Genomic DNA, 27,349 nt, shown 5'->3' with positions numbered 1-27,349 from the left:
TCTTCAATGCCTCCCTATTCCTGCAGAGTCTCTGTCACAAAGGGGAGGGCTCTCAGGTGCTCAGTTTCCGTAGGTAGCTGTGTACTTAGTCAGACTGCAGTTTCATTGTGTCGTTTTCATCATTTCAGTATGTATAATTTCCGTTTACTTTTAGCAGGTCATACTGATTTTCCATTTACAGTGGAGAGAAGATATTTCTTTAAGCGTAGTTCTGTGTGAAGAAAGAAAGTGAGTCCATTTGCAGACAAGCACTAGAGATTATAGTCCTGCTGGTGGGGTGTGGACATGGCAAAGCACTTGATGGTGGAATGCCGAGGGCTTGGGGAATTCTGGTTTCCACATCCGTGATGGCTGATTTTGTAGAGAGGGCCCTGAACTATTCTTTGGAAGTCCCAGGGCCAGACTTGCTCTGGAATTCAGAATTTTTAGATCTCTTTAAGGGCCTGGATTTTATAACAGATATTATATGGCACCAACAGAGCCCCTGGGGCAATAACTGTCATCACACCAAATGTATGACCAGTCCCACCAAGGGAATAAAGGTCATACGTGGCCTCGTTGTGGGTTCACGTCATGTTTTGACATCAAATTTTTTTGAAGCAAACTTGAAAATAAATAAGTTTTGATTTTCTGAGCTTTCTAGATTTCAGAAGTGTAGATAAGAGACGATGGACCTTTGGAAATAGATTACATCATTTTCTAAAATGCGGATCAAATTAATGATGCAGAGAACAAGGTGGGCCTCAGCTTATTGAAAGGAAGCAGGCTGCGGTGCTTTAGCTTCTTCACTGCAGTGCGTGTGACCTCTTTATACTCTCCCACCTGTCACGTAGGGCAGGTAGAGTTTGTTTGAGCAATAAAAGTTGAATCCAAGTGACTTTACCTGTGTGTATGAAAAAGGAAATAATTCCCGCTCCTGCTCATCTCAAAGTGCGTGGTTGGGTTTGAACACACAGCTCACTCCTTGTGGCTCAGGGCAAGGCAGCTGCATGACTGGGCAATGCGTGCACCGGTGCCACGTACTTCAGGGGAATATGTCACTTGGCTCCAGGTTTTTAAAATGCTTGCTGTTGTCTTGTTGGATGTCGTCTTGTTAGTGCTTAGGTCAGTCTACTGGTCAATGAAGTCTTGACTGGGCAGCACTGGGGACGTGGTTAAGGAACTGCATGAACAGCTTCCCCAGGGCTGTGGCCGAAACACCAGGTGTTTACACACTGTGACCAACCAGAGCCGCTAAGCTGGGTTAATTGCACTTCAGATGGCTGTGTTGAGTTATTTATGATTGTTTTGAAAACATTCTGTAAAATGCAAAATGAGCAAGTGTTTTCTTACTTCAGAACACGGAAGTATTTTGTCAGGTTCGTGATTTATAACCACTGGAACATGTTTTTCTTTTGTGTAATTAGGGTGAAAATGTATGGGAATCGATTGTCAAGGTTATACTTGGCAAGGATTCCTGGGATTTATATGTTGCCAGTTATTTAAAGAAATTGATAAAAGGATACATGATCGATAGAAGAAAATAATGTTTCCTTTTACATTGTATATTTCCTCGAGAAGTTTAATGACAGCTCCCTTCAGTGTTCTGCAGGGAAGAGACAGATTTAGATGCAGAATCTGAAGCCGTGGTGGGTTGGCTCCTACAACCTACACATATTTGTGAACTTTATGTGTCATCAGGGCTTCCTGTGAAAGAGAATAAAATGTTTTGCTTATGGTATATCAGTTCAAAATTTCTTTTTTTTTTTCATTTACTGATTTCACATCCATGGTCTTACCTGAATTTTGTGCTGTGACATAACAGAGAAAGGCTGTGTGCATTTCTGATGGAATAGAGGCAAGACTAACCCTTTTGCATCCACTCAAGAAAATGTACTGTAATGTACGTGGGATGACATGTGCTATGGGTATAATTTGAATCCACTTTATTAAAAATAATTCAATGATCTTGATAATTTATTATTAGTATAATAGGCTATGATTAGTATTAATAATGGAACTCTTGTCTGTCACACTAGTGTGGTTAAGAATTACAGCTTATTCATCATAAAAATAAAATAATACTAGAAACGCTATTTATTGAGCCCTTAATAAGAGCACTTACTAAGCACTTAGTAAGGATTAACTGCTTTCCATGTCTGAACTCATTTAATTCTCATAACCACACTATGAGGAAAGCATAATAATAATCTGCTTTCCTATGTAATTTACCTGAAATCACAAGCAAGGAAAAGCATCCCGGCCCCACCATGCTTCATTCCCTCAGCTCTGTGTTCCTCACCAACACAGAGGGGTCTCAGCTCTCTGGGTCTCAGCTTTAAGCAACCGTTTCTATTTGGTACAAAACTGAGAACATAAAAGCAGGCAAAAAAAGTTGATAATTAAAATAGAAGCAAAACCTCCATGTGCTTACGATCACGCGTGCCGAGCGCGGGCACAGAGCCAGGCTTTCAGATTATGTGCTAACCCGGGCCCTTTCCAGAGGTTACAGGGTCTGAGACAGCGTGAGGATCATACAACCACTAATGCTTCCAGCGCCTTAATAAATGAAATTAAGTTTAGCTTAATCTGTAGACATTGAAGGCAAAAATGTCATTTTTTACAAAAATCCGAGATGGTGGGAAAGCAGTACTTGAAGGAGCCGGCTTCTATTTAGCGTGAATTGTTCCATCTGCAGCTGTGGGTGGCTGAGAGAAGGTCCAGACGCGGGCGTGTAGGTCTCAGAACAGGAAGACAGGGAGATCCAATCTTAGGAAAATGCATACAGAACATGACTTCCCTCTCCAGGCTCGACGGAGAAGGCGATGCTTCTGTTCCGTGCAGCTTTGGTTTCTCCCCCAGGGCGCTCTCACGATGGGCTCACGGCGCGCACGCCGGCCCCCGAGTTGGCTGGCGCAGACCCGCTGCCTGCCGTGCTCAGTGGTGGCGAGGAGGTTTACGCTAACTGCATGGTGGTCGGCCAGGTAAGGCCCTGAGGTGCAGCATGGGGCGGGGGTGGGGGTTGCTTCTCCTTCTAAGACCCACTCAGCCTCGTTGCATCCCTGGGGTGCTGCTGCGGCGCTCACCTTCGAAGTACCTCCCTTAGGTCATGGCTTCAGAGCCCAGCACACCTCACCCCACCTGGAAGCACCTCTGGGCAAGTGACCTGAGACCTTGCCAACTTGTCCTTCACTCTTCCGACAACAGGGAGACCAATTTCTTCTCTGTAGTTTTGCAAAAACAGCATGTCTTGGACCTGAATAAGCAACGTTTGTGTTTAAGCCCCGCAGACTGTAGCGCGCAGGTGCCTCCGCCAGCCCTGTCAGCCGTGTGTTGAACCCTCCCAGTGCACTGCGAACATGACTGCTGGTTGTAGGGCTCTAATATGAAAATGGGATGGTGCCCGCTACGGGAAAGCTGGAACCTTTTACAGTTCTCCACCATTCTCTGATAGAGATTTGTGAGTTGAATCTCAGTAAGGCAGAAGGGTTGGATGGGCAGCCATCTGCATGTAGACTTACACGAGCTTTTGTCCCTTTCACGAGCTCGGTGATCCTTTGGTCTTTGTATAAGGTAAACTATAGTTATAGATCTGCAAATCTCTGTACACAATAACTTATGGGAGATTTAAGGGATTTTCAAGGACAATTTTGACAACACAGAGTTTTTCCCTTAGCTACTGACTCTAAAACCTAATCCCCATATAAGATGCACCATATATCGCCTCACGGGGAGTGGATATTTTGGCCTCCTTTCCCCTTGTCTTTTTCTCATGGGCAGGCACCGGGAATCGAACTTGTGTCTCTGGCATGGCAGGTGAGAATTCTGCCACTGAGCCACGGTGGCCCACTCCCTTTCCCCTTATTTTTGTGTGTATATTATTCCCTATTATGAATATGTTTTTGTGGTGATATAAACTTTTCTTTTTCTGTCCAGTAGATCTCAGTTTCAGCCCTGTTGTTGAATGCCTCTGCATTTTCCCTTTTGTTTTTCAAGGCATTGTTACATTAAATGTCTAGAACAAATGGTATAGTTTGGAACGATATTCAAAATACAGAGAAAGCAGTAAGTCAGAATGGATATCAGCTGTAAATGAATGGTATAACTGTTCTGTTATACTCAGGGGCAGGTCAGCCCTAGTTGTAGACCTGTGGATAGGGTACTGAGTGTGGAATGAAGACGCATTCTGGTTTTAATGATTTTACTCTGTTGTTTTATTCTTTCATTGGTTTAAATACTTTTTCAGTTCTTACTTCTTTTTGTTCTGAGTCTCAGTGAATACTATGTTTCCATTTATCTCAAGTAGCTAAAATTAAAAAATGACTATACATCGATATTATGTGGAGAAAACATAAATTTAACATAAACATTAACATAACATACCTTAAAATGCAAAATTTTAACATAAACCTAACATACTTAAAAATGCAAAATTTTCTGAACCAAAGCTGAGGTCAGGATATAATTTCTGTCTGGAAATTATTTTGGGTGAGAGAGAAGTAATGCTTTAAAAATGTGGAGCATACATTCTAAGAGAACTCAAACCGCCTAACTCTACGAAGGAAATACAGCAGGTCATCAAAATGTGTCATGAAAATTGAGAATTCTGAAAATATAGTGCTCCTTTACCCCGAAGTCTTTCAGAATATATTTCCTAAAGACAAAGACATTTTCTCATGTAAGCGCAGTACAGTTACCGAGTTCGGGGACCGTCACTGATGCGGTCGTATTAGCCGTCTGCAGACCTCCAGCCAGCTGTGCAGCGGTGTCTCTGTAGGGAAAGAGGTCCCATCACGTCTGCTGCATTTGGTTGTCGTGTGTCTTAGTTTCCTTTAATCTGGGACAGTCCCTTATCCTTTGCCTTTTGCGACATTGATATTTTTTATTAGTGATTTTTTAAAAATAATTTTGTTAGACTGTCCTGCAATTTTGGTTCTTCTTGTATTTTCTCATGATGTGATTCGGGCGCTGCATGTTTGGCAGCGTCCCGTGGCAGGATACTGTGCTCTGCTCAGCGCCTGTGTCAGGAGGGCTGGGAGAGCAGTTTGTCCTGTTACTGCTGATGTTATCTTTGATCTGTGAGATTGCTTTTCAGTGAAATTAGAGTTTTAGGTTTTACCTTTTTCGATTATTAAGGATCTTGTGGGAAGAGATTTTGAATCTCTGTAAACATAACTCATCAGACTCTTACCCATTAGTTTGGACATTCATTGGTGAGTTTCGCCTTACTAAATTAGTACTCTGAGGAATTCCGAATTGTAATGCTTCCAATTCCATTATTCCTTCTGTTTTTATTAATTGGCATTTTATGTAAGGAAGCGCTTTCCCTGCTTCCCCATTTATTTATATCAGCATGAATTCATGGATTCTTATTTCATTCAATAGGTTGTAATACTTTTCTGTCATTCTTTATTTTGATGCTCAGTTTGTCCCAGATTTGACTGGTGGGAGGTCCATCAAGCTGTCTCTTTTGTTCTTTTGCTGTCTTTTATCATTTTTAGAGCATTTTGTCACCTGCACAGAAAGTTGTAACCCCAGCCCCGAGGTCAGCCGTTTCTCCAAGGGGCTCTGTGCCTTTTCGCCCAGGAAAGCATTTAGAAGTCAAGATGCGGGTGTTAGGAATGCTCGCCCTGCTGCAGCTTCTCCCTTGCCCTTTCAGTGGACGTAGCTTAGAAATAAACACACACACACACCCCGTATCTGTTTCTGTTTCTATTTATCTCTATATTAAAAAACATGAGCCCATGCTCTGTCCTCCACTTTCAGTCTGACTCCACAGAGTTCTTTCTATTCTTCCCTGTTTCTATGTTTGTCGCTCTTTTCAGGGTAGATTTCTAGAAGTGAGGTTTGTGGGTCAAAAGGTAAACGCTATGTAGTCTTTTTAGGATTCCTTCATTAGGAGTGTGCAGTCTACATCTTGACAGCACGTGCGAGAGTTTCCGTGTCCCCACAGTTCCACCAACAGGGTGTTGGTGTACTTTCAATTGTTTCCAGTCTGGTCGGTGAGAAATAGGGGCTCGGTGTGGCTCTAAGTGGTATTTCTCTTCATTGAAGTGAGGTTGAACATCTTTTCATATGCATAAGGGCCATTTTTATATCTTTTTTTGGGGTAAATTTTGTTTGACTTTTGTCCATTTTTTCTGTTGAGTATTTGGTCTTTTCAGTCCCTCAAATTTAAGTCAGGAATATCAGGGATTTTAGCCCTTCGTGATATAGTGCAGTCTATTTTTTTGGTGGAATTATCTTATAAATCCTCTGAGTCTAGTGCTTTTTTTTTTGTGGAGTAAATTCTTTGATAACTTTCTCTATTTATTTTATGGAAATGGTCTCTTTGACCTTTTTATCGCAAATGCAATCATGTATCACTAATGGGGAATCTGTTTTTCCCTAGAAAATCATCTGTTTTACCTAGGTTTGCATAAAAGTCTGGAGTACAGTCCGGAATTCTTAAAAGGTTTATTTATCTTCTGTCTCAATGGTTAATTGTCTTTTTCTTTTCTTATTTTGTATATTTTTATAAAAGGTTTTAAAATTTCCAGGTGTAAGAGGCTTTTTGTTTGATTTCGTTAATTATTCCTGGTTTATTCTCTGTCAGTAGATGGTGTGTAAGAGTCTTGCTTTATGGAGCATTACTGATGTCCTCCTTATGACTTAATATATGATCAGTTTTTTGTGAAAGTTCCTCGTATATTGTGATACAAGTTTATATTGGAATCATTGGAATTTCTTACTGCTTTTGTTTTCTTGGCATACCTTTCCCAAGCCTTTTATTTTAACCATTTTGAATCACTTAGCTTGAAGTGTACTTTTTGCTGTAGCATATAGCTGGGACTTGCTTTGTAGGCCAAACTGAAAATCTTTTTCTTTTACTAGGTGAAATATGCCCTTCATATTACTTCCATAGCTTACTTCTTTGGCCTTACTTATGCCATACTTACATTCTGATTATTATGTGCATTATTTTATATTGACTGTGGTTCTTTCTCTTAGGCGTTATGTGCTTTATTATTTTGCAGTTTATTCTTTAACTCTTCTTTATTGCCTGTTCAAAAACGATGAACCTAATAAAGCTTTCCACTTACTTAGAACATATATTACTGAGCAAATACAATTTTTCCACCTAAAATCCTTCCTTGTTTTGGTCTTAGATCTAAAATTAAATATATTAAATTCTCACTCTCAATCCTATTGCTGAAGTTTCTCCAGTCATTTTTGGTTGGATGACGTTAAACCTCTAGTAGATACCTCCAGAAGGTTCATGGATTAAAATTCTCCGAGTTCTCGCTTGCTTAAAATGGCTTTACTCTGTAGCCTTCCTTGTTGAAGTTTAGCAGAGCTGAATATAAAATCCTTGGCTGATCCGGTCTTTCCTCATATTTATAAAAATCTTCTTTCATTCTTGCTTTGCTTTTATGTTATATCTGAGAATTCTGGTTCTAGTCTAATTATTTTGCCCTTTATATAGTACTTGGTCCTTCTGCTCAGGGCTCTTGAAGGTTTTTCTTTAACAGTTTTGCTAGATGTGCTGGAGTTGATCTTCCTGTGTGCCCAGACCCCAGTGCTTGGTGGGCCCTTTCAATTTGCTGGTTAAGTTCTTTCATATACGGAAAGCTTCCCTTAAATGTAGTTTTAAATAATACTTGTTTCATTGTTTTGCCTTTTCTCTTTCAGGGACTTCAGTGATACGTATGTCGTTCTCTGTTAGGTTCCATTGTAACAACTTTCTCTCTGACCCTTTTTATTTTATTTTTATCTTACTTTCTTTTTCTTGATATATTCCTACATTTCTTCAATTCCCCTTATTAAATTTTTGTTCAGTTTATTCCTCTTTGGGTGCATTGCAAAATTTAATCTTCATTTCTCTGACGATTTTCATTTTTTTGTTCCATTTCTCCTCTGAGTTCAAATCAACTCTTAATCTCTACCTGTATTTCTCTAGTTCTGTTTTTAGTTTTTGGGTTTCAGGTTGTTTTCTTTTTCAAATACATTTGCGTTTGCAATGTTGTGTGCATTTTTCTTTTGCTTTGTGGGCCATGGGATTTCCATAGGCTTAGGCATTTCCAATTTCTGTTTTCGTATGGATTTGTATGCATTAATCTGTTTTTGTCTATTTATTTAAAATTTTTGAAATTGTTTTCAAGATTTGTGGCTCAGGAGTGCCCTCTCCTGACCATGAGGTACTGAATATTTTCTTTACTGATGACATTTCCCTTCCGCGGTGGAGAAATGCTTGTGTGTGTCCTTTGATTTAGGAACCTAAAATTTCCCCTTTTGATTATTTTTCCATTTGCCATACAATCTCAAAGGAGTCCCTCTTTTCCTTTTTTCATCTTCTCCCCAAGAAGTAGCGCCTTTAGGGGACCACCACCTCAAGTCATGGTTGTTTTATATTTCCTCGTAGCAAGTCTGCTGGTGGATGTGGGCTCTGGCGTGAGTGTAGGGTCGCCTTCCTCTCTCCAGTGGGAATTTAGTGACCAGTCTAGTGCCCCTCTTTTCTCGGTTGTGCGGACTTTCCAGTCTCCCTTTATCCTCTGCAGAGACTCGTGGCAGGAGCATGAGGGGCTGTTTGCCGGGCTTTGAAGTTTATGTCTTTGTTGAGAGGGAATGTGAGGTCTGGGGCATTTCTTGGGCTTCTAGTTGTGCTGAGCACATGCTTTTATATAGCTGTATTTGTTCTTGTATTTTAGGGGGAGTCTCAGATTTATGTGGCCATTATACCTTGGTTTCCCAGATTCCTATAAATATGTTCTTAAATAAAGTCACCTGTTCTTTAGTTTTTCCCTCCAGTATTTGAAAATTTTCCCTCATTTTGCCTCAGCATGTCATGAAATGTTAAAGCTCAGTCAATTTCACGTGTCATTAAAGAGCAACTTGATAAAACATTTGGTTGGTCTTTCTCCTTTCTGTGAGTTATTGAATAGCAGCCAAGTGCATACAAATAAATTCTAAAAGAACTGTTTATCTAGCCACATAAAACAAACACGAGAACGAACAGAACAAAATGTTAATGGAGTGCACGGTTTTTAAATAGGGAGAACTTCATTTTTAGCTAAGCCTGTCTTTCCTGCTTTGCTCAGCATTTTTTCTTTCAACTGCCAGGTTGGTGATTTGGATATTAACTATATTAATGTAGAGGGAATCCCTGGCAGCACTAACCCCGAGGCCATGGGCTCCACCCTGGGGCCCCACAGATGCAAGCGCTTCGTTCCTGGTGAGAACAACGAAGTGACGGCAAATGAAGCCCAACAAGCCTTCGTTTCACCATCGAGTTCATGTGCCTCCGACTGGAACCTTCCCACTGGTCTGCATGGATTTGAGCAGAAGCAGCAGCATCTGGAGAAAAGAAGGTAAGATGTAATATTTTGGAGGACCAATATACAAAATGAAACAACCTTATAGCTGGACTTGGAAAATTCTGTTTTCTTATTTCTTTTATTATGTAATATAGTCTCCAACAATTTTATCCCTACTTGAAAATCTAGTTCCCTTTTAGGTTTCTATATTTGTTGGATTGAAAGTGAGACGTTTCAGAAACTGACTGAAATGTAATAGAGGAGAACCGCAATAAGATTGGCAAAATTAAAATGTTCAACTCTACCATGTTTTGATGGGAATGTATACAATGGAAACTTCTGTGTATTGTTGATAGGAATGAAAATCATATAAAAATTTTACAAAATATTTTGGCACTGTCTTGTCAAGTTCAATGTACATGCATCATATGACCCAGTAATTGTATTAGGGCATATACATGAGTATTTATAGTGACAGAAAATAATGAGTGCAGAAACAAGTGCAGAGGCACAAGGTGTCCGCACCCTTTGTTTCTTTAAGGTCTGTTCCCACCCTTGGATTGTAATTGAATCAGGAAACCATGTGCTGCTTTAAAATATCTATGATTCAGTTACTGTTAAATTCAAAGCACCAACCTTTACCAGGAAGGTTTTCTAAAACTGAGCTTCAGTCTTTCCTGAGAAATACTTTGATGGATTCCAGCATGTTGACGTCTTCTCTCAGTGCCACGGTGCAGCTCCTCGGCGCGTGGAGGAGGAGGCCTTGCTTTGGACATATTCAGGGGCGACCCGCGTGGCCCGTGCCTGCTGTCTGGTGTGGTGGTTCCCAGAAGTGCCCATGAAGTAGTGCAAGGATTTGACACTGATAGTGTCATGTAATTTATTAAGTTGATGTTCTCTGGCCATTAAATAGCCTGGGGTTCTTTAAGAAAAATAAGCAAAACGGGCTAATTCAAGGTTTCATCATCTGGGTCTTGTTATTTATAAATATATATATTTTTTGCACGGACAGGCACAGTAACTGAACCCGGGTCTCCGGCCTGGCAGGTGAGAACTCTGCCACTGAGCCACCATGACCCACTCCATCATCTGGTTCTTTATATTTAAAATCAAGACGATTTCATTGTGGTGTTATTAAAGCTTTAGTTCCAGAACTGTTATCAGCCAAAGAAAAACACATCTGATAATTCATGTTGTGTTAACATCCCGTGAAAGCCGCCAGGCTAGGTCTGAGTGGTTTAAAACGTCAGTGTTTTGGGAAGGGCCTGGAATGTGGAAGGCCAAATTCTTTCCTTTAATTTTGTGATTAGGAAGGTTAAGTGGGGAAAGAAAAGTAGTAGTTGAGCAGGATCACTGCCTGTTTCTGCCTGGATTTCTCACTGAAAATTTTCTTTTTAAAGAGACTTCTGAAAATCATGTAAAGGCACATGCTTGGGGCCTCAGGCTCGCTCACTTCTGGCCCGCTCCGGCGGTGCCCCTTGCATGCCCCTGCTCGCATTTTCCGCTGCCCTCCTGAGCTGTACGTGAGGGACAGCAGAGAAATTGCACACTGAGCATTTTCCGAGGCAAATTCCCCCAGAGGTTTATGTCCAAACAGTCCAGAGGCTCTGTTTTACCTGCATTTTAATTTTCTTTGGGACTTGTAATAAATGCACTTACAGAGCAGAAATCATGAGGCTGGTACCGACACAAATCAGCTTATGTACCTAAGAGTACTTGAAATCGTTTTTGCTAGGTTGAAGCGTTCATTTGGGAAAGCAGACATATTTTAAAGAGGAGATTTAGAGGTGGAAACAAAAACAGTAGAAACTGCTTGCATGTTACTTACTCTGGAAATTAACGAAGTGCCTTTTGCACCTCCCCCCAGTGCCCGCCCCTCTGCCTCCCCCGGCTGCTGGGTGACTGACTTCCTTGCCTGATGCTCTAGTTGCAGCCTCGACGCCCTGGATGCTGGCGGCCAGGGGGGGCTGCAGTCCGAGCGGCACACCCCGCATTACAGCCCCGCGGCTGGGACTCCTGGCGGCCGGGACTCGGACTCTCTGGAGACTAGTACCGAGCCGGATTTTAATATCTTCAGGACCGAATCACTTTCCTTATCGAATAACCCACGCTCAAAGGTAGCTCTGCTTGGTATCACATGGGCTTATTTTAAGTGTGAAAAATATGCTGCTACATCTCTCTCGGAAAGTCAAATCATGCCTTATTCATGCATGTGAGTTACGTGTTTTGGACACCAGCAGTAGATCTGATGGCCTGTGTCTTTTTTTTTTTTTTTTTTTATCGGAAAGAAAAAAAAATTTAACACAACATCTAGAAATCATACCATTCTACATATGCACTCAGTAATTCTTAACATCATCACATAGATGCATGATCATCATTTCTTAGTACATTTGCATCGGTTTAGAGGAACTAGCAACACAACAGAAAAAGATATAAAATGTTAATATGGAGAAAAGAAATAAAAATAGTAATAATAGTAAAAAAAACAAAAAAAGCAAAAAAAACTCTATAGCTCAGATGCAGCTTCATTCAGTGTTTTAACATGATTACTTTATAATTAGGTATTATTGTGCTGTCCATTTTTGAGTTTTTGTATCTAGTCCTGTTACACAGTCTGTATCCCTTCAGCTTCAATTACCCATTATCTTACCCTGTTTCTAACTACTGCTGGACTCTGTTACCAATGACATATTTCAAGTTTATTCTCGAATGTCCGTTCACATCAGTGGGACCATACAGTATTTGTCCTTTAGTTTTTGGCTGGACTCACTCAGCATAATGTTCTCTAGGTCCATCCATGTTATTACGTGCTTCATAAGTTTATCTTGTCTTAAAGCTGCATAATATTCCATCGTATGTATATACCACAGTTTGTTTAGCCATTCTTCTGTTGATGGACATTTTGGCTGTTTCCATCTCTTTGCAATTGTAAATAACGCTGCTATAAACATTGGTGTGCAAATGTCCGTTTGTGTCTTTGCCCTTAAGTCCTTTGAGTAGATACCTAGCAATGGTATTGCTGGGTCGTATGGCAATTCTATATTCAGCTTTTTGAGGAACCGCCAAACTGCCTTCCACAGTGGTTGCACCCTTTGACATTCCCACCAACAGTGGATAAGTGTGCCTCTTTCTCCGCATCCTCTCCAGCACTTGTCATTTTCTGTTTTGTTGATAATGGCCATTCTGGTGGGTGTGAGATGATATCTCATTGTGGTTTTGATTTGCATTTCTCTAATGGCCAGGGACATTGAGCATCTCTTCATGTGCCTTTTGGCCATTTGTATTCCTCTTCTGATAGGTGTCTGTTCAAGTCTTTTTCCCATTTTGTAATTGGGTTGGCTGTCTTTTTGTTGTTGAGATGAACAATCTCTTTATAAATTCTGGATACTAGACCTTTATCTGATATGTCATTTCCAAATATTGTCTCCCATTGTGTAGGCTGTCTTTCTACTTTCTTGATGAAGTTCTTTGATGCACAGAAGTGTTTAATTTTGAGGAGCTCCCATTTATTTCTTTCTTTCTTCAGTGCTCTTGCTTTAGGTTTAAGGTCCATAAAACCGCCTCCAGTTGTAAGATTCATAAGATATCTCCCTACATTTTCCTCTAACTGTTTTATGGTCTTAGACCTAATATTTAGTTCTTTGATCCATTTTGAGTTAACTTTTGTATAAGGTGTGAGATACGGGTCTTCTTTCATTCTTTTACATATGGATATCCAATTCTCTAGGCACCATTTATTGAAGAGACTGTTCTGTCCCAGGTGAGTTGGCTTGACTGCCTTATCAAAGATCAAATGTCCATAGATGAGAGGGTCTATATCTGAGCACTCTATTCGATTCCATTGGTCGGTATATCTATCCTAATGCCAATACCATGCTGTTTTGACCACTGTGGCTTCATAATATGCCTTAAAGTCAGGCAGCGCGAGACCTCCAGCTTCGTTTTTTTTCCTCAAGATGTTTTTAGCAATTCGGGGCACCCTGCCCTTCCAGATAAATTTGCTTATTGGTTTTTCTAATTCTGAAAAATAAGTTGTTGGGATTTTGATTGGTATTGCATTGAATCTGTAGATCAGTTTAGGTAGGATTGACATCTTAATTATATTTAGTATTCCAATCCATGAACACGGTATGCCCTTCCATCTTTTAGGTCTTCTGTGATTTCTTTTAGCAGTTTTTTGTAGTTTTCTTTATATAGGTTTTTTGTCTCTTTGGTTAAATTTATTCCTAGGTATTTTATTGTTTTAGTTGCGATTGTAAATGGGATTCGTTTCTTGATTCCCCCCTCAGCTTGTTCATTACTAGTGTATAGAAAAGCTACAGATTTTTGAATGTTGATCTTGTAGCCTGCTACTTTGCTGTACTCATTTATTAGCTCTAGTAATTTTGTTGTGGATTTTTCCGGGTTTTCGACGTATAGTATCATATCGTCTGCAAACAGTGATAGTTTTACTTCTTCCTTTCCAATTTTGATGCCTTGTATTTCTTTTTCTTGTCTAATTGCTTGGGCTAGAACTTCCAACACAATGTTGAATAATAGTAGTGATAGTGGACATCCTTGTCTTGTTCCTGATCTTAGGGGGAAAGTTTTCAATTTTTCCCCATTGAGGATGATATTAGCTGTGGGTTTTTCATATATTCCCTCTATCATTTTAAGGAAGTTCACTTGTATTCCTATCCTTTGAAGTGTTTTCAACAGGAAAGGATGTTGAATCTTGTCAAATGCCTTCTCTGCATCAATTGAGATGATCATGTGATTTTTCTGCTTTGATTTGTTGATATGGTGTATTACATTAATTGATTTTCTTATGTTGAACCATCCTTGCATACCTGGGATGAATCCTACTTGGTCATGATGTATAATTCTTTTAATGTGTTGTTGGATATGATTTGCTAGAATTTTATTGAGGATTTTTGCATCTATATTCATAAGAGAGATTGGTCTGTAGTTTTCTTTTTTTGTAATATCTTTGCCTGGTTTTGGTATGAGGGTGATGTTGGCTTCATAGAATGAATTAGGTAGTTTTCCCTCCACTTCAATTTTTTTGAAGAGTTTGAGGAGAGTTGGTACTAATTCTTTCTGGAATGTTTGATAGAATTCACATGTGAAGCTGTCTGGTCCTGGACTTTTCTTTTTAGGAAGCTTTTGAATGACTAATTCAATCTCTTTACTTGTGATTGGTTTGTTGAGGTCATCTATTTCTTCTTGAGTCAAAGTTGGTTGTTCATGTCTTTCCAGGAACCCGTCCATTTCCTCTAAATTGTTGTATTTATTAGCGTAAAGTTGTTCATAGTATCCTGTTATTACCTCCTTTATTTCTGTGAGGTCAGTAGTTATGTCTCCTCTTCCATTTCTGATCTTATTTATTTGCATCCTCTCTCTTGGCCTGTGTCTTTTTGATCACTCCCACTCTGTTTTAATTTGTGTAGCCCTTCCCCGCTAAGGCTGTCTGTGAGCCCATACCTTCGCCAGCAGTCCATCTAATCCTTCAGATAGTTGGAAAATCTTTGCCATTTGTTACAGCAGTTGCTGTCATCATCCCTTACCCAAGAGAGAGAAACTGGTAGTATCGATGAGTTTGTCTTCCAACCTGTTTCGTTCACATGAACGCACGGGGCCGAGGAAAAGGGCTCAAGGATGAGGGAAGCAGAGGTGCTGGTCGCTGGCTTTGCCAGTGGCATCACCTACCCCGGAGCACTGGAAACTTGGCCAGTCCACAGGAGTCAGATTTTGTCGTTGGCAATTTCGCATTAGAATTTTATTTTAGTTTCTTTCATTAACTCCCCTGATCTTGCTGAGAAAGCTTTTTTATGTTTGGACATATGCTTTCTTCCTCTTTGACTTCTGCTGCTGTCCTCTTGTTTTCTTTTTAAAAACAATCTGCGAAGTAAAACAGTGTGCACCAGGTCAAAACTCCACTTATTCTAAACGTATGGTTGTTTCTCTAATGCATTATTTTTGTGGCATGCCCTGCAATATATAAAACATGTTTATGTATGCGTATAATATGCAGCTTTCTCATAACTCAGCTGTGATATAAATACTGCTTTTATTTTATGTGATTTACTTTTGGAACAGATGAGATTCTGAAAGGTTCAGTGTCTTGTCCAGCTTTCCCAGGCTGGGTACCAGAGCCAGGACTCTGCCCCAGGTCTTCGGACCCCAGGCCCTGGGTCCTTTTCCCTCAGCCCCGAGACCCGTGCTGTGCCTGAAGTCTCTGTGGTCATTCTAGGTGAGGGGACGTGGGCATGGGCATCAGTGTAGCTCCTCTCAGCTTTGCATCTCCAATGAAAGACTCATCATTACTTGGAGAAGAAATACTTCACCATTTTTCTGTTGTGAGGGAGTCCCGTGTCGTTCACCTTGAAGGAGAACCTGTCCTCTAGAATATATCTAGACTTGCCTCTGCAGTTCCCCAGCTGTCTTTTTTGCCACAGTGTTCTGGACATGTTTCAAAGTCTCATCATCACGAAAAATGATGACCGTCCGTGAGTTAACGCAGAGGAAGGCATTGGCCTCCGCGGCTGCTCGCTGCTCGGGCTGGCCTTTCCTGTGGGATCTGACCTCATGGTACCCCCTGCCACGGCTGACCCAGGGCCCCCTGAAGCGGGTTCAGCCTTTTTTTTTTTTTTTTTCGCTCTTTTAACTGATCACTTTAGAACTGTACATTTTCACTTGTGGGAAACAGAAGAGAGTGAAGGACAGCTGCTGATTGCTTAAAATTTCAGTCCCAAATTTTGCATTCATTTCTTTAGCCCTATCCATAAGTGGTATATCATATTTAAAATGGATGGAACGGATCAATCCTAAGTCCACTCAGCCCTACGGGGGGAAAATTGTACACCATGAGTGACTTTAATGGCATTCTACTGCACATTCATTTAAATTTTCTAGAATATGTAAGAAAACCATACTTTGATTCCCTTTGTCATCTTATGTTTCAAAAATGTTGCCAATATAATAAAATAAATAATATATAGTTGGGGAAATAGGAAAAATTGCAGGTCATTCTTATTTAAAGGAATAAAATTAAACACAAAATCAGTGACATCGAGCATCATCCCAGGAATAGCTGGAGGAGGATCTGTTGAACACTGAGGACAGATTAGAAGGGTTTGTACACTGACCCAGTGCATAGCTCCCCAGAGCCTGCAACTAATGCTATCAATTTAAGAAGCTATTTGAAAGTTTTAAAAATGCTTATAATGGTTACTTTCTGTACCTTCTAATCATCCTTCAGGACTGCGATCTCATTTTTTAGTACAGTATTTTGTCTGAATGTTATTTCATTGTTGATTTACAGTCTAAAACAAAACTACAATCACCAAGTAGGTTAAACTCATTTTTTAATGTACAGAGACAAATCATTTGACCTCATTTTTCATAGTAACCAACTTGTTTGGAATGTTGTAAATGCATTCCTAAAGTGTATACAAGAACTATTCAAAGAGATGATTCCCCTAAAAACAATAAAATTATAGAAGTTGTGAAAGGCAAGAGAAAACAAATATTTTAATAAGATGTGTCAGTAATGTTGAGATTGAATCTTTTTTTTAAGATACGTAATTAGCTACCTTCTTGGTAGCACATACTTTTAAGCCTCTGCTAGAATTTTTGTTTTTAACCTCATTATGATTTCTTTTAGGAGTCACTGCTTTCTGGGATCCGTTCGCGCTCTTATTCCTGCTCATCGCCCAAGATTTCTCTAGGAAAAGCACGGCTGGTACGTGATTTTACAGTGTGCAGTTCAAGTGAAGGTAAGCGTTATTTGCCATTTTACTTTGAAAGCGTTCCATTCCAGAGCAGATTTTAAATTAGTAAAATTAAATAAGATATACAAAAGCAGCAAATCAGAATTTCCAATTAAATCTTCCTACTTGATCTTCCTAAGCATAGTAAAATTCTGTCTTCGTTGGATGTCATTCAAATTGTAGATTTGGTTTTGATGAAATTACAAATGTATATACACTTCCCTGTTGCTTTGTTCTCTGAATAAATGTTTTCCTCAAGGAAAATGTAGACTAGAACTGGTTCTAGACACAGCGTTTCTTTTATTTTTTTAGTTTTTATTTTCTAGATACATTGTTACAAGGACTTTAGAGGATTGTATTTAAGTAAGTTATAAAATGATTTTATTCTCTCTCTATATATAACAGAAATAATCCAATTTCTCAAAACCAAACATTGCAAAATAGATTTTCTTCCTTCATTTTTTTTTTTTTTGGCAAGTGACTTTTGAGAGTTAAAATAATGTATTTGAGACACGAGTGAACAAATCTCAACATTTTTTGTAGCATTGAAAACAACCAGAAATATAACTTTTATAACAGTAAGCTTTTAATTAAAATAATAGCACACATCCAGAGAAGACTGTAAATAATAAACGTATAGCTTGATGAATTTACAAAAGTGAAAGATCAAGAATTAGAACAATTATGAGCAACCCAGGAGCCCCTCTTTTATGCCCTTTGAGTCACTGTCACTATTTCCAACTTTATTTTGATATGTAGTTATTGTATACTTTCAATATACTAAATTGTATAATGATTGCAGTGAGAGGCATGTTTGGATAGAGTCTTACCATCTGTAATAATAGTATAACAAAGTTTCTCCTGGCTGTATGAGGTAGTGTCTCTCTCATCTCATATCTTTAAGAGTCCTCAAGGACTGAGATGTTAAGAGATGCTCCCAGGTGGTATTCACAGTTTCCCAATATACAATATTTAAAATACACTTTATTTTACTCCTTTTTCCCCCTTCTCCTTCATTTTTTATTTTTACTTTATTACCTGGTTATTTTTATTATTTTTGCATTTTTATGCCATATGGAACAAAATATTTCTTGAAACTGTCATTGCTACCTCATGGCTTGCATGAAAAAATAAGAAAAGATGCAACTATTTTGAGAGGACAGGAAAACAACAGTACATTGAATTTACCCTGGATTTTTTTTTCATGCCGCAGGTGTTTCTAGGGTTGCCAGGTCTCCCCGGCCTTAGCTGAGGTGGAGATTCCTTATTCTATGGCAGCTTGCCACCGTGTCACCGAGCTGTCCTAACCGGTGAATTAGTTTTACATTGTCACGTTTAGGAAATCAAAATTGTGGTCTTACCTTCATGGCGGTGACCTCTTTAGTTTGTAAAGTCAGAGAGCTTGAGAGTTTGGAATTATTGATTAGATGTCTGAGAGGAGATTGATTGTTTAAAAGGGAAAAGAGCCTGACTTACGTATTTTTAATGAGTAAGCCTGGGTTTCTTCTCCGCACATATGATCCTTGAATCTTTGCTTTTGAATTAGAAAGACTAAAGGGCTGTTACCAATTCCTTTGGCTTTTCTGTGGATGAACCTTATGCTTAGACACTATATTTAAAGACAGGGTATTTTAATGAAGTTTGAAAACTCTGTAACCAGGTAGTTTAGGTTGAGTCCACACTGACTGTACAAAGAAGCTTGCATCCCAGCGGGTAGCCCTGTGTGAATGCAGATGTCCCGACAGCATCCCTTAGGTCAGTGGAAAGCTTTGGGTCTGTGCGGGCTCGGCTGACTCCTGTTGAAGAGGGAGTGATTTTAAATGCTTTTATATAATCAGAGTACAGGTAGAAAAGCTTGACTGGTTCAAAGATGCATTCAAATGTCTTATTGTTTAGTTTAAGTTAATGAGAAGAATGCAGACATAAATTCTCTCTTGGTGGGTTTTGAATAGTCCTAAAATTTCTCGATTTGAACAGAGTCCAAGTTTCCTTTTGCTGTAGTGGGAAGCTACTGTGAGTGGGTCATGATACAAATATGCAGAGACAGGACACTTAACGTGTGATGTTCTTTGTTCCTTGCACCTCCAAATTCTGTCATTTCTCATCATTTTACATTTTTTTGGCCAAGAGTACAAGTTTATTATTTCATGCCTGTATCCCTTTGGTACATCCTGGGTTGTGATAGAAAGAAATATTGGCAATATTGAAATGAAAATCACCTCACCCAAGTGGACACAAAGGGCTCTGCATTTAATAATTTGAAGAGTGAAATAATACATTTAAAAGTTATCGTGAACTGACAAATGGAATCCCATTAGATTTGTTCAGTTACCTTAGTCTTATTCCATTACTTCATAGCTTGATTATCTTGCTTACATGATTTTTTTCTCTTGACACCTCAACCTAATTAAAATATGGATAATGATTTCTGCCCACAACTTAATTTGAGGAACATTTAATAATGGCTATGAAATAAAGCCCTCAACTTCTTCAAAGTGGATTTTCTGTTAGATATGAGATGGTATTAGGGCCAACATTGATATTTACTCATTTCAGGGGCTTTTAAAATTGCTCTTATTTTTCCTCCATATATGCTGGAACCCTCTCCCTTTGCTGCCTCATTTTGCCTCTTCACTGTGTGGAGAGCAGTGGTAGAGGGGGTGCCCAGCGCTGTGATGGACTCGTCCAGCGTGGCTGTGGCCCCCTTGGTTCTCTCTCACTGTCTCCATCAGTGTCTCTCTGCTCCGCCTCTGAGCAAGGACTCCAGTTGTGAGAACAAGATTGCTCAGCTGCCTGCACAACCCAGCCCCCAGCCCCCAAATCCAGTGGGAATGTGGATCTCCCTTTCCCATGAGTCACAAAGCACCTCTCTGCCCACTGCCGCTAGGCTTTTATGAAGGCATGGCATCTGTGTTCAGGTGGATGCTTCCTTAGGCTGGCCTTCAAGACTTTTCTCTGGAGGTTCACTGAAAAGCCGCTAAGATGATTGTCGACCCTGTGTGCTGGGAAATTAGTGTTACGCATAAGGAATAACGTTATACATAAGGAATAACGTTCTGATGAGACAAATGCAGAGCTACTTTTCTGCACTTCTGAAAATATTTACTGCCTAACCCTTCCAAATTAGGGAAAAGTGGGAAAGTGATAAAGATACCCTGACCTACATCCTATTTGTATAAAATTAGTTTCTCATTATTTTCTGACTGGAGGTATGCATAATGATGCGATATGATCGTGTGTATGTATTTCAGACTAACACATGGCTAGTTTGCCTTCATTTTTATTTTATCGTTCTGTGTCTTACAGAGCAAAGAGCTTACAGTTTACCGGATGCACCAAGAGAAAAAAGGTATTTTAGCTGTTACAATCTTCCTGATCCCATCTTTTTATAATATTTTTGTAGAGAAATATCCACACACGTACAGTCCAACCACATCATACAACCAGTGGCTCACAATATTGTCACATAGTTGTGTGTTCCTCAGCACGGTCATTCTCAGAACATTTGCATCACTCCAGAGAAGGAAATACAAAGAAAAAAAAAAGAACTGATCTGTCTTTGGAGCTATTTTGTATCTTTTTGGGGGCTTGGGCAGGCCCCGGGAAGCTGTGTATCATTTTTGATCCCTGTTTCAGCCGTGTCTGAGCTGTTTCTCTGTCCCAAGCCTGTAGGTATTTTCCTGACCGAACTCCTCCAGGTGTGCCAGGCCCGGGTGGGGTCGGGGCGGGGCAGCCCCTCGCCGGCCATCCGCCTTTGAAAGGAGCAGGTTCTCTGTGGTTCTGTCCCCAGGACCAGACCACCCAAGGCGCCCCTGGGTGCCCAGACCGAGGAAGGGCCTGAACAGCGCTGCGGCTTCGCCGTTGCGCGTTATTGCTTCGTAGTGACACGTTTTGAAACAAAAGAATAAGCAAGGCAGAAAGTACTTTAAACGTTGGTTTTCCGGACGATGTGCGGATCTGAACGCTTTGAATGTGAGCTTCTGCCTCTGCTGGAAGGTGGCACCGCTGCCGGGGTGGCGCGGGCGAGGAGCGCGGGGCGCGAATGGGGACTGCGCGTGGGGCGCGAATGGGGACCGAGCACGGGGGGCGCTGTGAGTCAGCGCTGGCGCCGCGGTCCCGGCCGGCGGGTGTCTAAATGGCACAAGGTGTATAAAAGACAGACCTGTTCGGCATTAAAAGACTGTGTGAAAAAGAGGAGAATGGCATTGAGTTTGGGTCATATGAGGGCTAAGCTATGACATTTTGAAATCTGGATCCAGGTGTACTATTTTGTTTTAAATCTTGGAATGAAAGTCCCAGTAAGAAACTGTCTCCTTTTGCTCCTTTTCTGCTTTTTATTAAGATCAGGTTGGAAAAAGATGAAAACGGAGGAAGGGCAGGAATGCGCTTTCAGGATGGGGTGATGATGACGGTGTAGCCGTGACGACCACAGTGGAGATGATGATGATGGCAGGAGCAGCACAACTGACATTTATTGGGTGCCTTGGGCTGTTCGAGCACTTTACATTTATTATCTCCCTTATGCAATTTACTTCCTAGTTCTGGAACTTGATAATCATCCTTGTCGTCATTCTTTTGAATAAACGGAGAAGTAATGGGCTGACGGTAGAGATTTTTTTAAACTTATTTTTCATTTGCAGAGGAGTTAAGACTGAAGGAGCTAATGTTACAATTGGCCCATAAACTGCTTTGGCTTGGATGGGATGGGAAGGAAGCATTTCTCATTCCTCATTCCCTGTCTCTCCCCGTTTCCCCCTGTTCTTTAGGCTTTCTTGGTCTGCTGCCTGGAAACATGTGACTTTTTAGGTTATATCTCTGCATGAATCTGATAAAGTAGGTTTTTCTTTTGACCTACTCTATTCCTCATATCTATTTGAATATGCTGGTAATATTTTCAGCCGATGCTTTGCTATGGTCATGCTTTAGACACTTACTTGAGAGTCTGTCTTCTTTGGAATTCTGTTATTTGCATTAGTCACTTGGTTTCTTTGTAAAAGGACACAACCAGGTCAAAGGAGCTCATGCCAAGCTTGCAGGCTCATTTCAGTGACTCTCCATCTGTCCAGGTTCTTAAAGAGCATGACAGGACTTGGTTATTTTGTTGCCCCCATCTATCTTAAATCTGTTACAACTAACACCTCCTATTTCATTCAAGATCTGAGCATCTGAGTTTTAAAAGAAGCTTCCATTGCCTAAATTTTCAATTTGGATAGCAGGGACTTGTTCTAACATTTAGTTGCCCAATTCTTTAAAAAAAAAATAGGAGATAATAGCTATCATAGAGTATAGGGTTAAGGGTTAAGATATTGAGGATTCATATTCTTAATGTTTTAAATTGCTGTTTCTATTAACAGGGCAGTATCAGGAGAGTCTCGGAAGAATGAAGCTTGACAAACTTTCTTGTGGGTGATCCCTTGGTTTTCTTGTCCTGGGGTGTTGAGAGGAACTTAAATGATTTTTTTTTTCAGATTCTTATAAATTTAAAAGTTGTTTGAATTCCAGTAGAAAATCAGTTGAGAATTTTCTCTTTTCAGCTCCTGTCTAAAGTACCTAATTATTAAATTTATAGATTTGGAGCATGGAATGAACCAACCTTTTACATTTGATCAGTGGGTACATTATGCTAATAATTCTCATAATTGGTAGTGGGTCATGTCTATGATATTCACATTTCTATGAAGTTTGGTGATTCTTCTCACTTTTTAATATTTAGTTTTTATAAAAGCATTTTTATGTTTACTTTGCCATCCTTCAAGTCTTATTAGCCTTTGAATCTAAAGGTTTTGTAAGATTATTGCAGTTTTATAAAAATATGTAAGCTATATGATAAGTATTCTGGTGCATTTATAGACTTTTAATCAAAACTGAAATTGTTCTTGATGTCATCTTCTGTGGCATTGGGAATTGGAGGTAGAGCTGAGTAAACACGATTAATTTTCTTTAATCACACAAAGGATGTTCTGAGAGGTTTCTTTCTGAGCTCTCAAATGGGTCGTTCCCCATTCCCAAGCGAACCTCCTGAATATTATAAGAATTTTGCAAAGTGGGTTGTTTATGGCACAAGAGAGTATAGAAATTTCAAATCATATTAATCAATGTATTATCTAAGGCAGAAATAACCTTGGTGGCTGCAGAGGCACAAAGGAAATAAGAAGGTCTGAGTTCTTTTTTAGTGGTCTTAGGGTACATTCATTTCTGTTCACCCTCTATCCCTTCCAACTATTTAAATGTTTTCTCAAAGTAGAGAACCCAATTTCACTCACTGTGCAGGATTTGAACAGCAGGGCATGCGCCGTCCTGCCCCAGAGGCAGCTCTGAAAACATTGATTATTTTTTCTAAATGAATTCAGAGATTTCAATTCTAAAATGCCCTATTATAGAGGCTAAATAATTTAAGATTTTGTTGTCAGAGAGGCACATATTTAAGTGTGACAAGAAGCCTTTGAAATAATTTAGTCTAAGCCTTCCGCTAATAGGTGAGAAAAGCTGAAACCCTGGGAAGTTATCACTGAAGCCAGCGTTCTCGCAAAGTGTCAGCATGTGTTTTGGTGTATATCAATGTATGTTTGCTTTTAAATATTTCCCAGAGACAAATGTGTTGGCCACTAAGGTGGCAAATGGAAACTGTAGGGTATAGAGGAGATTTCAATTATGAAACGTTCATTATGGAGCTCCTCAGTCTATAGAAGATGCCTTATCTGATTTGATGTGATATTTAAGGTGATCATTAAAAATATTTTCTACCTGCAATAATTTTAGAAATATATTTTGGACTATCAAAGGATGTTCTAAGGAAAATGTAACTCTTCATACCTGGAATTTATTTTTTTCCTAAAGTGTGACTTTATGGGTTAGAGGAAAATAAGAGATATTCAGCATATTTATAGACTGGATACAATAACCTTTAGCTTACCTCTTGTTTTGGGGAGTATTGATTAACCTTCTCTCCTCTACAACCAACAGTCTCAGATTGCAGATAGCCTGATTGAAGGGAGGGACTGAACCACAAGGCAAGCAGTCCTGTTTCCCGGGCTATTATCTGCAAAGGAAATGCTTGTCTGTTGAGTATTATCTCTATGTCCCCAAAATAAGTAAAATCCTGTTCATATTGTTGGTTATTTGACTCCTCTGTGCCCTAGGAAGTTTCTGTTAGTGCAATAAACATGTGGATGAGTGCATTCAGAGTAAAATTACAAGTCTAAGATTTCCTTTCTTTCTCCAGTATTTTATTATGAAAAGTTTAGGTATAGAGAAGTTAAAAGGATTATGTATTGAACACTATTTCCCACCACTTACATTCTACAGCTGTTGATGTGCGATATTTGCTTTATTATGTCTATCCACCTGTCTATCCATCTCTAATTTTTCTATCCATTTCTATATTTTCAATGATGAGAGCGTCTCCTCTCACCTTTAGAACAGCCATGATAACCTTAGAACATGTGCTGCTCTTTGCTCCTTGTTTAAGTCCTACAAGTCATTACATGTTATTTTTTATAGAAGTCAGGAAGAAGAATGGAATAAATACATAATACCTGCCAAATCAGAATCTGAAAAATACAAAGTGAGCCGAACTTTCAGCTTCCTCATGAATAGGATGACTTGCCCTCGGAATAAATCGAAGGTAATTGGGGTTCTGTGTTCTATTAAATATCGATGGCTTAGTTTCTCAGCAGCTAATACAGTTTTCACTTTCCCTTTAAACTCTTTTATATACGTATTTGAAACACCTCTGCATTTCTTAGGGAATATTGTCCAAGTCACTGGAAATATTAGGACAGCTGCATCTCAGGGGATATTGCGTTTTGGTGTTATTATGTTACTCTGTGTGCCACCCTTGTATTCGAATAGGAAATGTAGAAACTTTGCTTGTTTGACCTCTGTAAGAAGGTTCGCTCAAAGCATTTCCCTTTTTTTCATTTCCCCCACTTTCCTGCCGCTGCTGCTGTACATCAAGATGAAAAGCAAGGATGCCAAAGACAAAGAGAAACTGAGTCGACATCAGTTCATCCCCGGAACATTCTCTGGGATTCTGCAGTGTTTGGTTTGTGATAAAACACTCCTGGGAAAAGAGTCGTTCCAGTGTTCCAGTAAGTTCTCTGTTCTAACGTGTGCTGCATTGTGCTTTATTTCCCAAGGGAGTAAACTCCCCAAGGAGAGAGGCCGTCGCTAAGCACGGTTATGTGAGGGTTCTTTTTAGTGCTGGACACCGGGTTTAACAGCTACCAACCAGTGACCATGATGGTTGTCCACGGATGATACCCTTCCTGTGTTTCAGTAACTTAACGTGCCCCTTGCCATGGCATCTCCAGAGTCAGGTGTCCAACCCTGAGTGCCTCATCCTGCCCCCCACATGCCCACCTAAGAGCTGACCCGCTTAGTTAATCATGATTCCGTCATTCTAGCCAGATGCTCCTGACAAAATCCTGGAGTTTTTCTTTATGCTGCTCTTTCTCTCGTATCACACATCCAGTCTCTGACCTTTGTCTTCGAATGATATAATCCAGCCACTTCTCACCCCATCGTTATGCTCGGCCTGGCCCACACCAGCATTTCAGGAGCTTTCTAACTGGTCTCTTGCTTCTGCCTCTACCCCTGAAGTCTGTTCTTTAAACATCAGCCAGCGGGCATTTGTTAAGGTGCCCAAGCTGTGGGCGAAATCCTCCAATGGCTTCTTTTTTCCTACTTCTTTATTAAAGAAGTTGTGGGCTTACAGGATAATCGTGCATAAATTGTAGGTTTCCTCTATCTCATCCCACTTCCGACACCGTGCCTTGGAGTGAAACATTCGTTACACCTGAGGATGGCACGTCTTTATATTTGTACTATTAATTAAGTGCACGGTTTAATTGTGGGTTCACTGTCAGTGCAGTGTATTTCCCTGGATTGAAATTTTTTTTATTCTGTTACCATATATACAATTTAACATTTCCCCTTTTAATCATATTCATATATATATTTCAGTGCTGTTAATTGCATTCACAGTGTTATGCTACCATCTCTACCATCCATTACCAAATCATTTGCACCATTCCAAGTAGAAACCCGTACATTTTAATCCTTAACTTCCCATGCCTGGCCCCCACCCTGCCCCTGGTGACCTGCATTCTAGATTCTTATTCTATGTGTTTCTTTATTCTATAATTATTCTATAATTGTTTCAGATCAGTGAAATCAGACAATATTTGTCATTCTGTGTCTAGCTTAATTTACTCAACATGATGACTTGAAGGTTCATCTATTTGGTGCATAATTAGGACTTGATTCTTTTTTATAGCTGAATAATATTCCATTGTATGTATACACCACATTATATTTATCTATTATTGGTTGATCAATGCTTGGCTTGCATCCATCTTTTGGCTATTGTGAATATGCTACTTTGAACGTTGGTGTGCAAATATCTGTTGGGAGCCCTGCTTTCAATTCCATGCTTAGTAGTAGAATTGCTGAGTTATATGGTAGTTCTGTACTTAACTTTCTGAGGAGGAATTGCCAAACTGTGTTCCACAGTGGCTGCACCATTTTACATTGCCACCAACAATGAATGAGTGTTCCTCTCTGCATCCTCTCCAACACTTGTTTTCTGGTTTTGTTTGTTTGTTTTTAATAGTAGCCATTCCAGTGGGTATGAAATGGTATCTCGTTGTGGTTTTAATTTGCATTTCCCTGATGCCTAATGATGTTGAGCATCTTTGTTCTGTGCTTTCTGGCCATTTTTATATCTTCTTTGAAGAAGTGTCTGTTAAGCCTTTTGCATATTTAAAAAACTGTGTCATTTGTCTTTTTGCTAAGTTGAAGAATTTCTTTATATATACTGGATATTAATACTTTATCAGATATATGGTTTCCAAGTATCTTCGCCCATTGTGTAGCTTTTTATTGAAACTTGTTTTCTGACCCAATATATGGTCTGTTTTCAGGGATGATCCATGTGCGCTTGAGAAGAGTATGCATTTTGTTTTTGCTTGATGCAGTGTTCTAGATATGTCTCTTAGGTCTAGTTGGTTTTGTGTATCATTTCATACCTGTACTTCCTTATTTATCTTCTGTCTAGATGTTCTATCCATTATTGAGTGTGGTGTGTTAAAGTCTCCTACTATTAATGTAAAACCCTCAATTTTTCCCTTCAAATATGTCAGTATTTGCTTCATATATTTAGAGGCTCTGCTCTTAGGTGTGTGTGTGTATATATATATATATATATACGTATATATATATATTTATAATTGTTACATTTTCTTGTTGAATTCTCCCCTTTATTAGTATGTGATAACCATTGTTGTCCCTTGTAGCTGTTTTAGTCTCTTTTATCTAATATTA

The 27,349-nt window shown here is 39.6% G+C and overlaps 1 protein-coding gene across 5 annotated transcripts in view; it reads left to right on the top strand.

The window, feature by feature from the left end:
- The window catches only part of ARHGEF28 (Rho guanine nucleotide exchange factor 28), a 292,104-nt gene that overhangs the window by 188,025 nt on the left and 76,730 nt on the right, over nucleotides 1-27,349 (top strand). For all 5 annotated transcript variants that reach the window (XR_013167187.1, XR_013167186.1, XM_077139472.1 and 2 more), the window contains exons 11-17: nucleotides 2,842-2,963; nucleotides 9,079-9,326; nucleotides 11,200-11,389; nucleotides 16,921-17,032; nucleotides 20,333-20,375; nucleotides 24,527-24,650; nucleotides 24,984-25,116. Coding sequence is in view for 3 of the 5 variants with exons in the window: in XM_077139472.1 (XP_076995587.1) it covers nucleotides 2,842-2,963; nucleotides 9,079-9,326; nucleotides 11,200-11,389; nucleotides 16,921-17,032; nucleotides 20,333-20,375; nucleotides 24,527-24,650; nucleotides 24,984-25,116 (972 nt within the window). In the remaining 2 variants the exon portion in view is untranslated. The remainder of the gene's footprint in view (nucleotides 1-2,841; nucleotides 2,964-9,078; nucleotides 9,327-11,199; nucleotides 11,390-16,920; nucleotides 17,033-20,332; nucleotides 20,376-24,526; nucleotides 24,651-24,983; nucleotides 25,117-27,349) is intronic.

This window comes from Tamandua tetradactyla, chromosome 21 (assembly GCF_023851605.1).
Source record: "Tamandua tetradactyla isolate mTamTet1 chromosome 21, mTamTet1.pri, whole genome shotgun sequence".
Taxonomy (NCBI): domain Eukaryota; kingdom Metazoa; phylum Chordata; class Mammalia; order Pilosa; family Myrmecophagidae; genus Tamandua; species Tamandua tetradactyla.
Note: the sequence above shows the minus strand (reverse complement) of the source record. Positions and strands in the feature narration are given on the sequence as shown.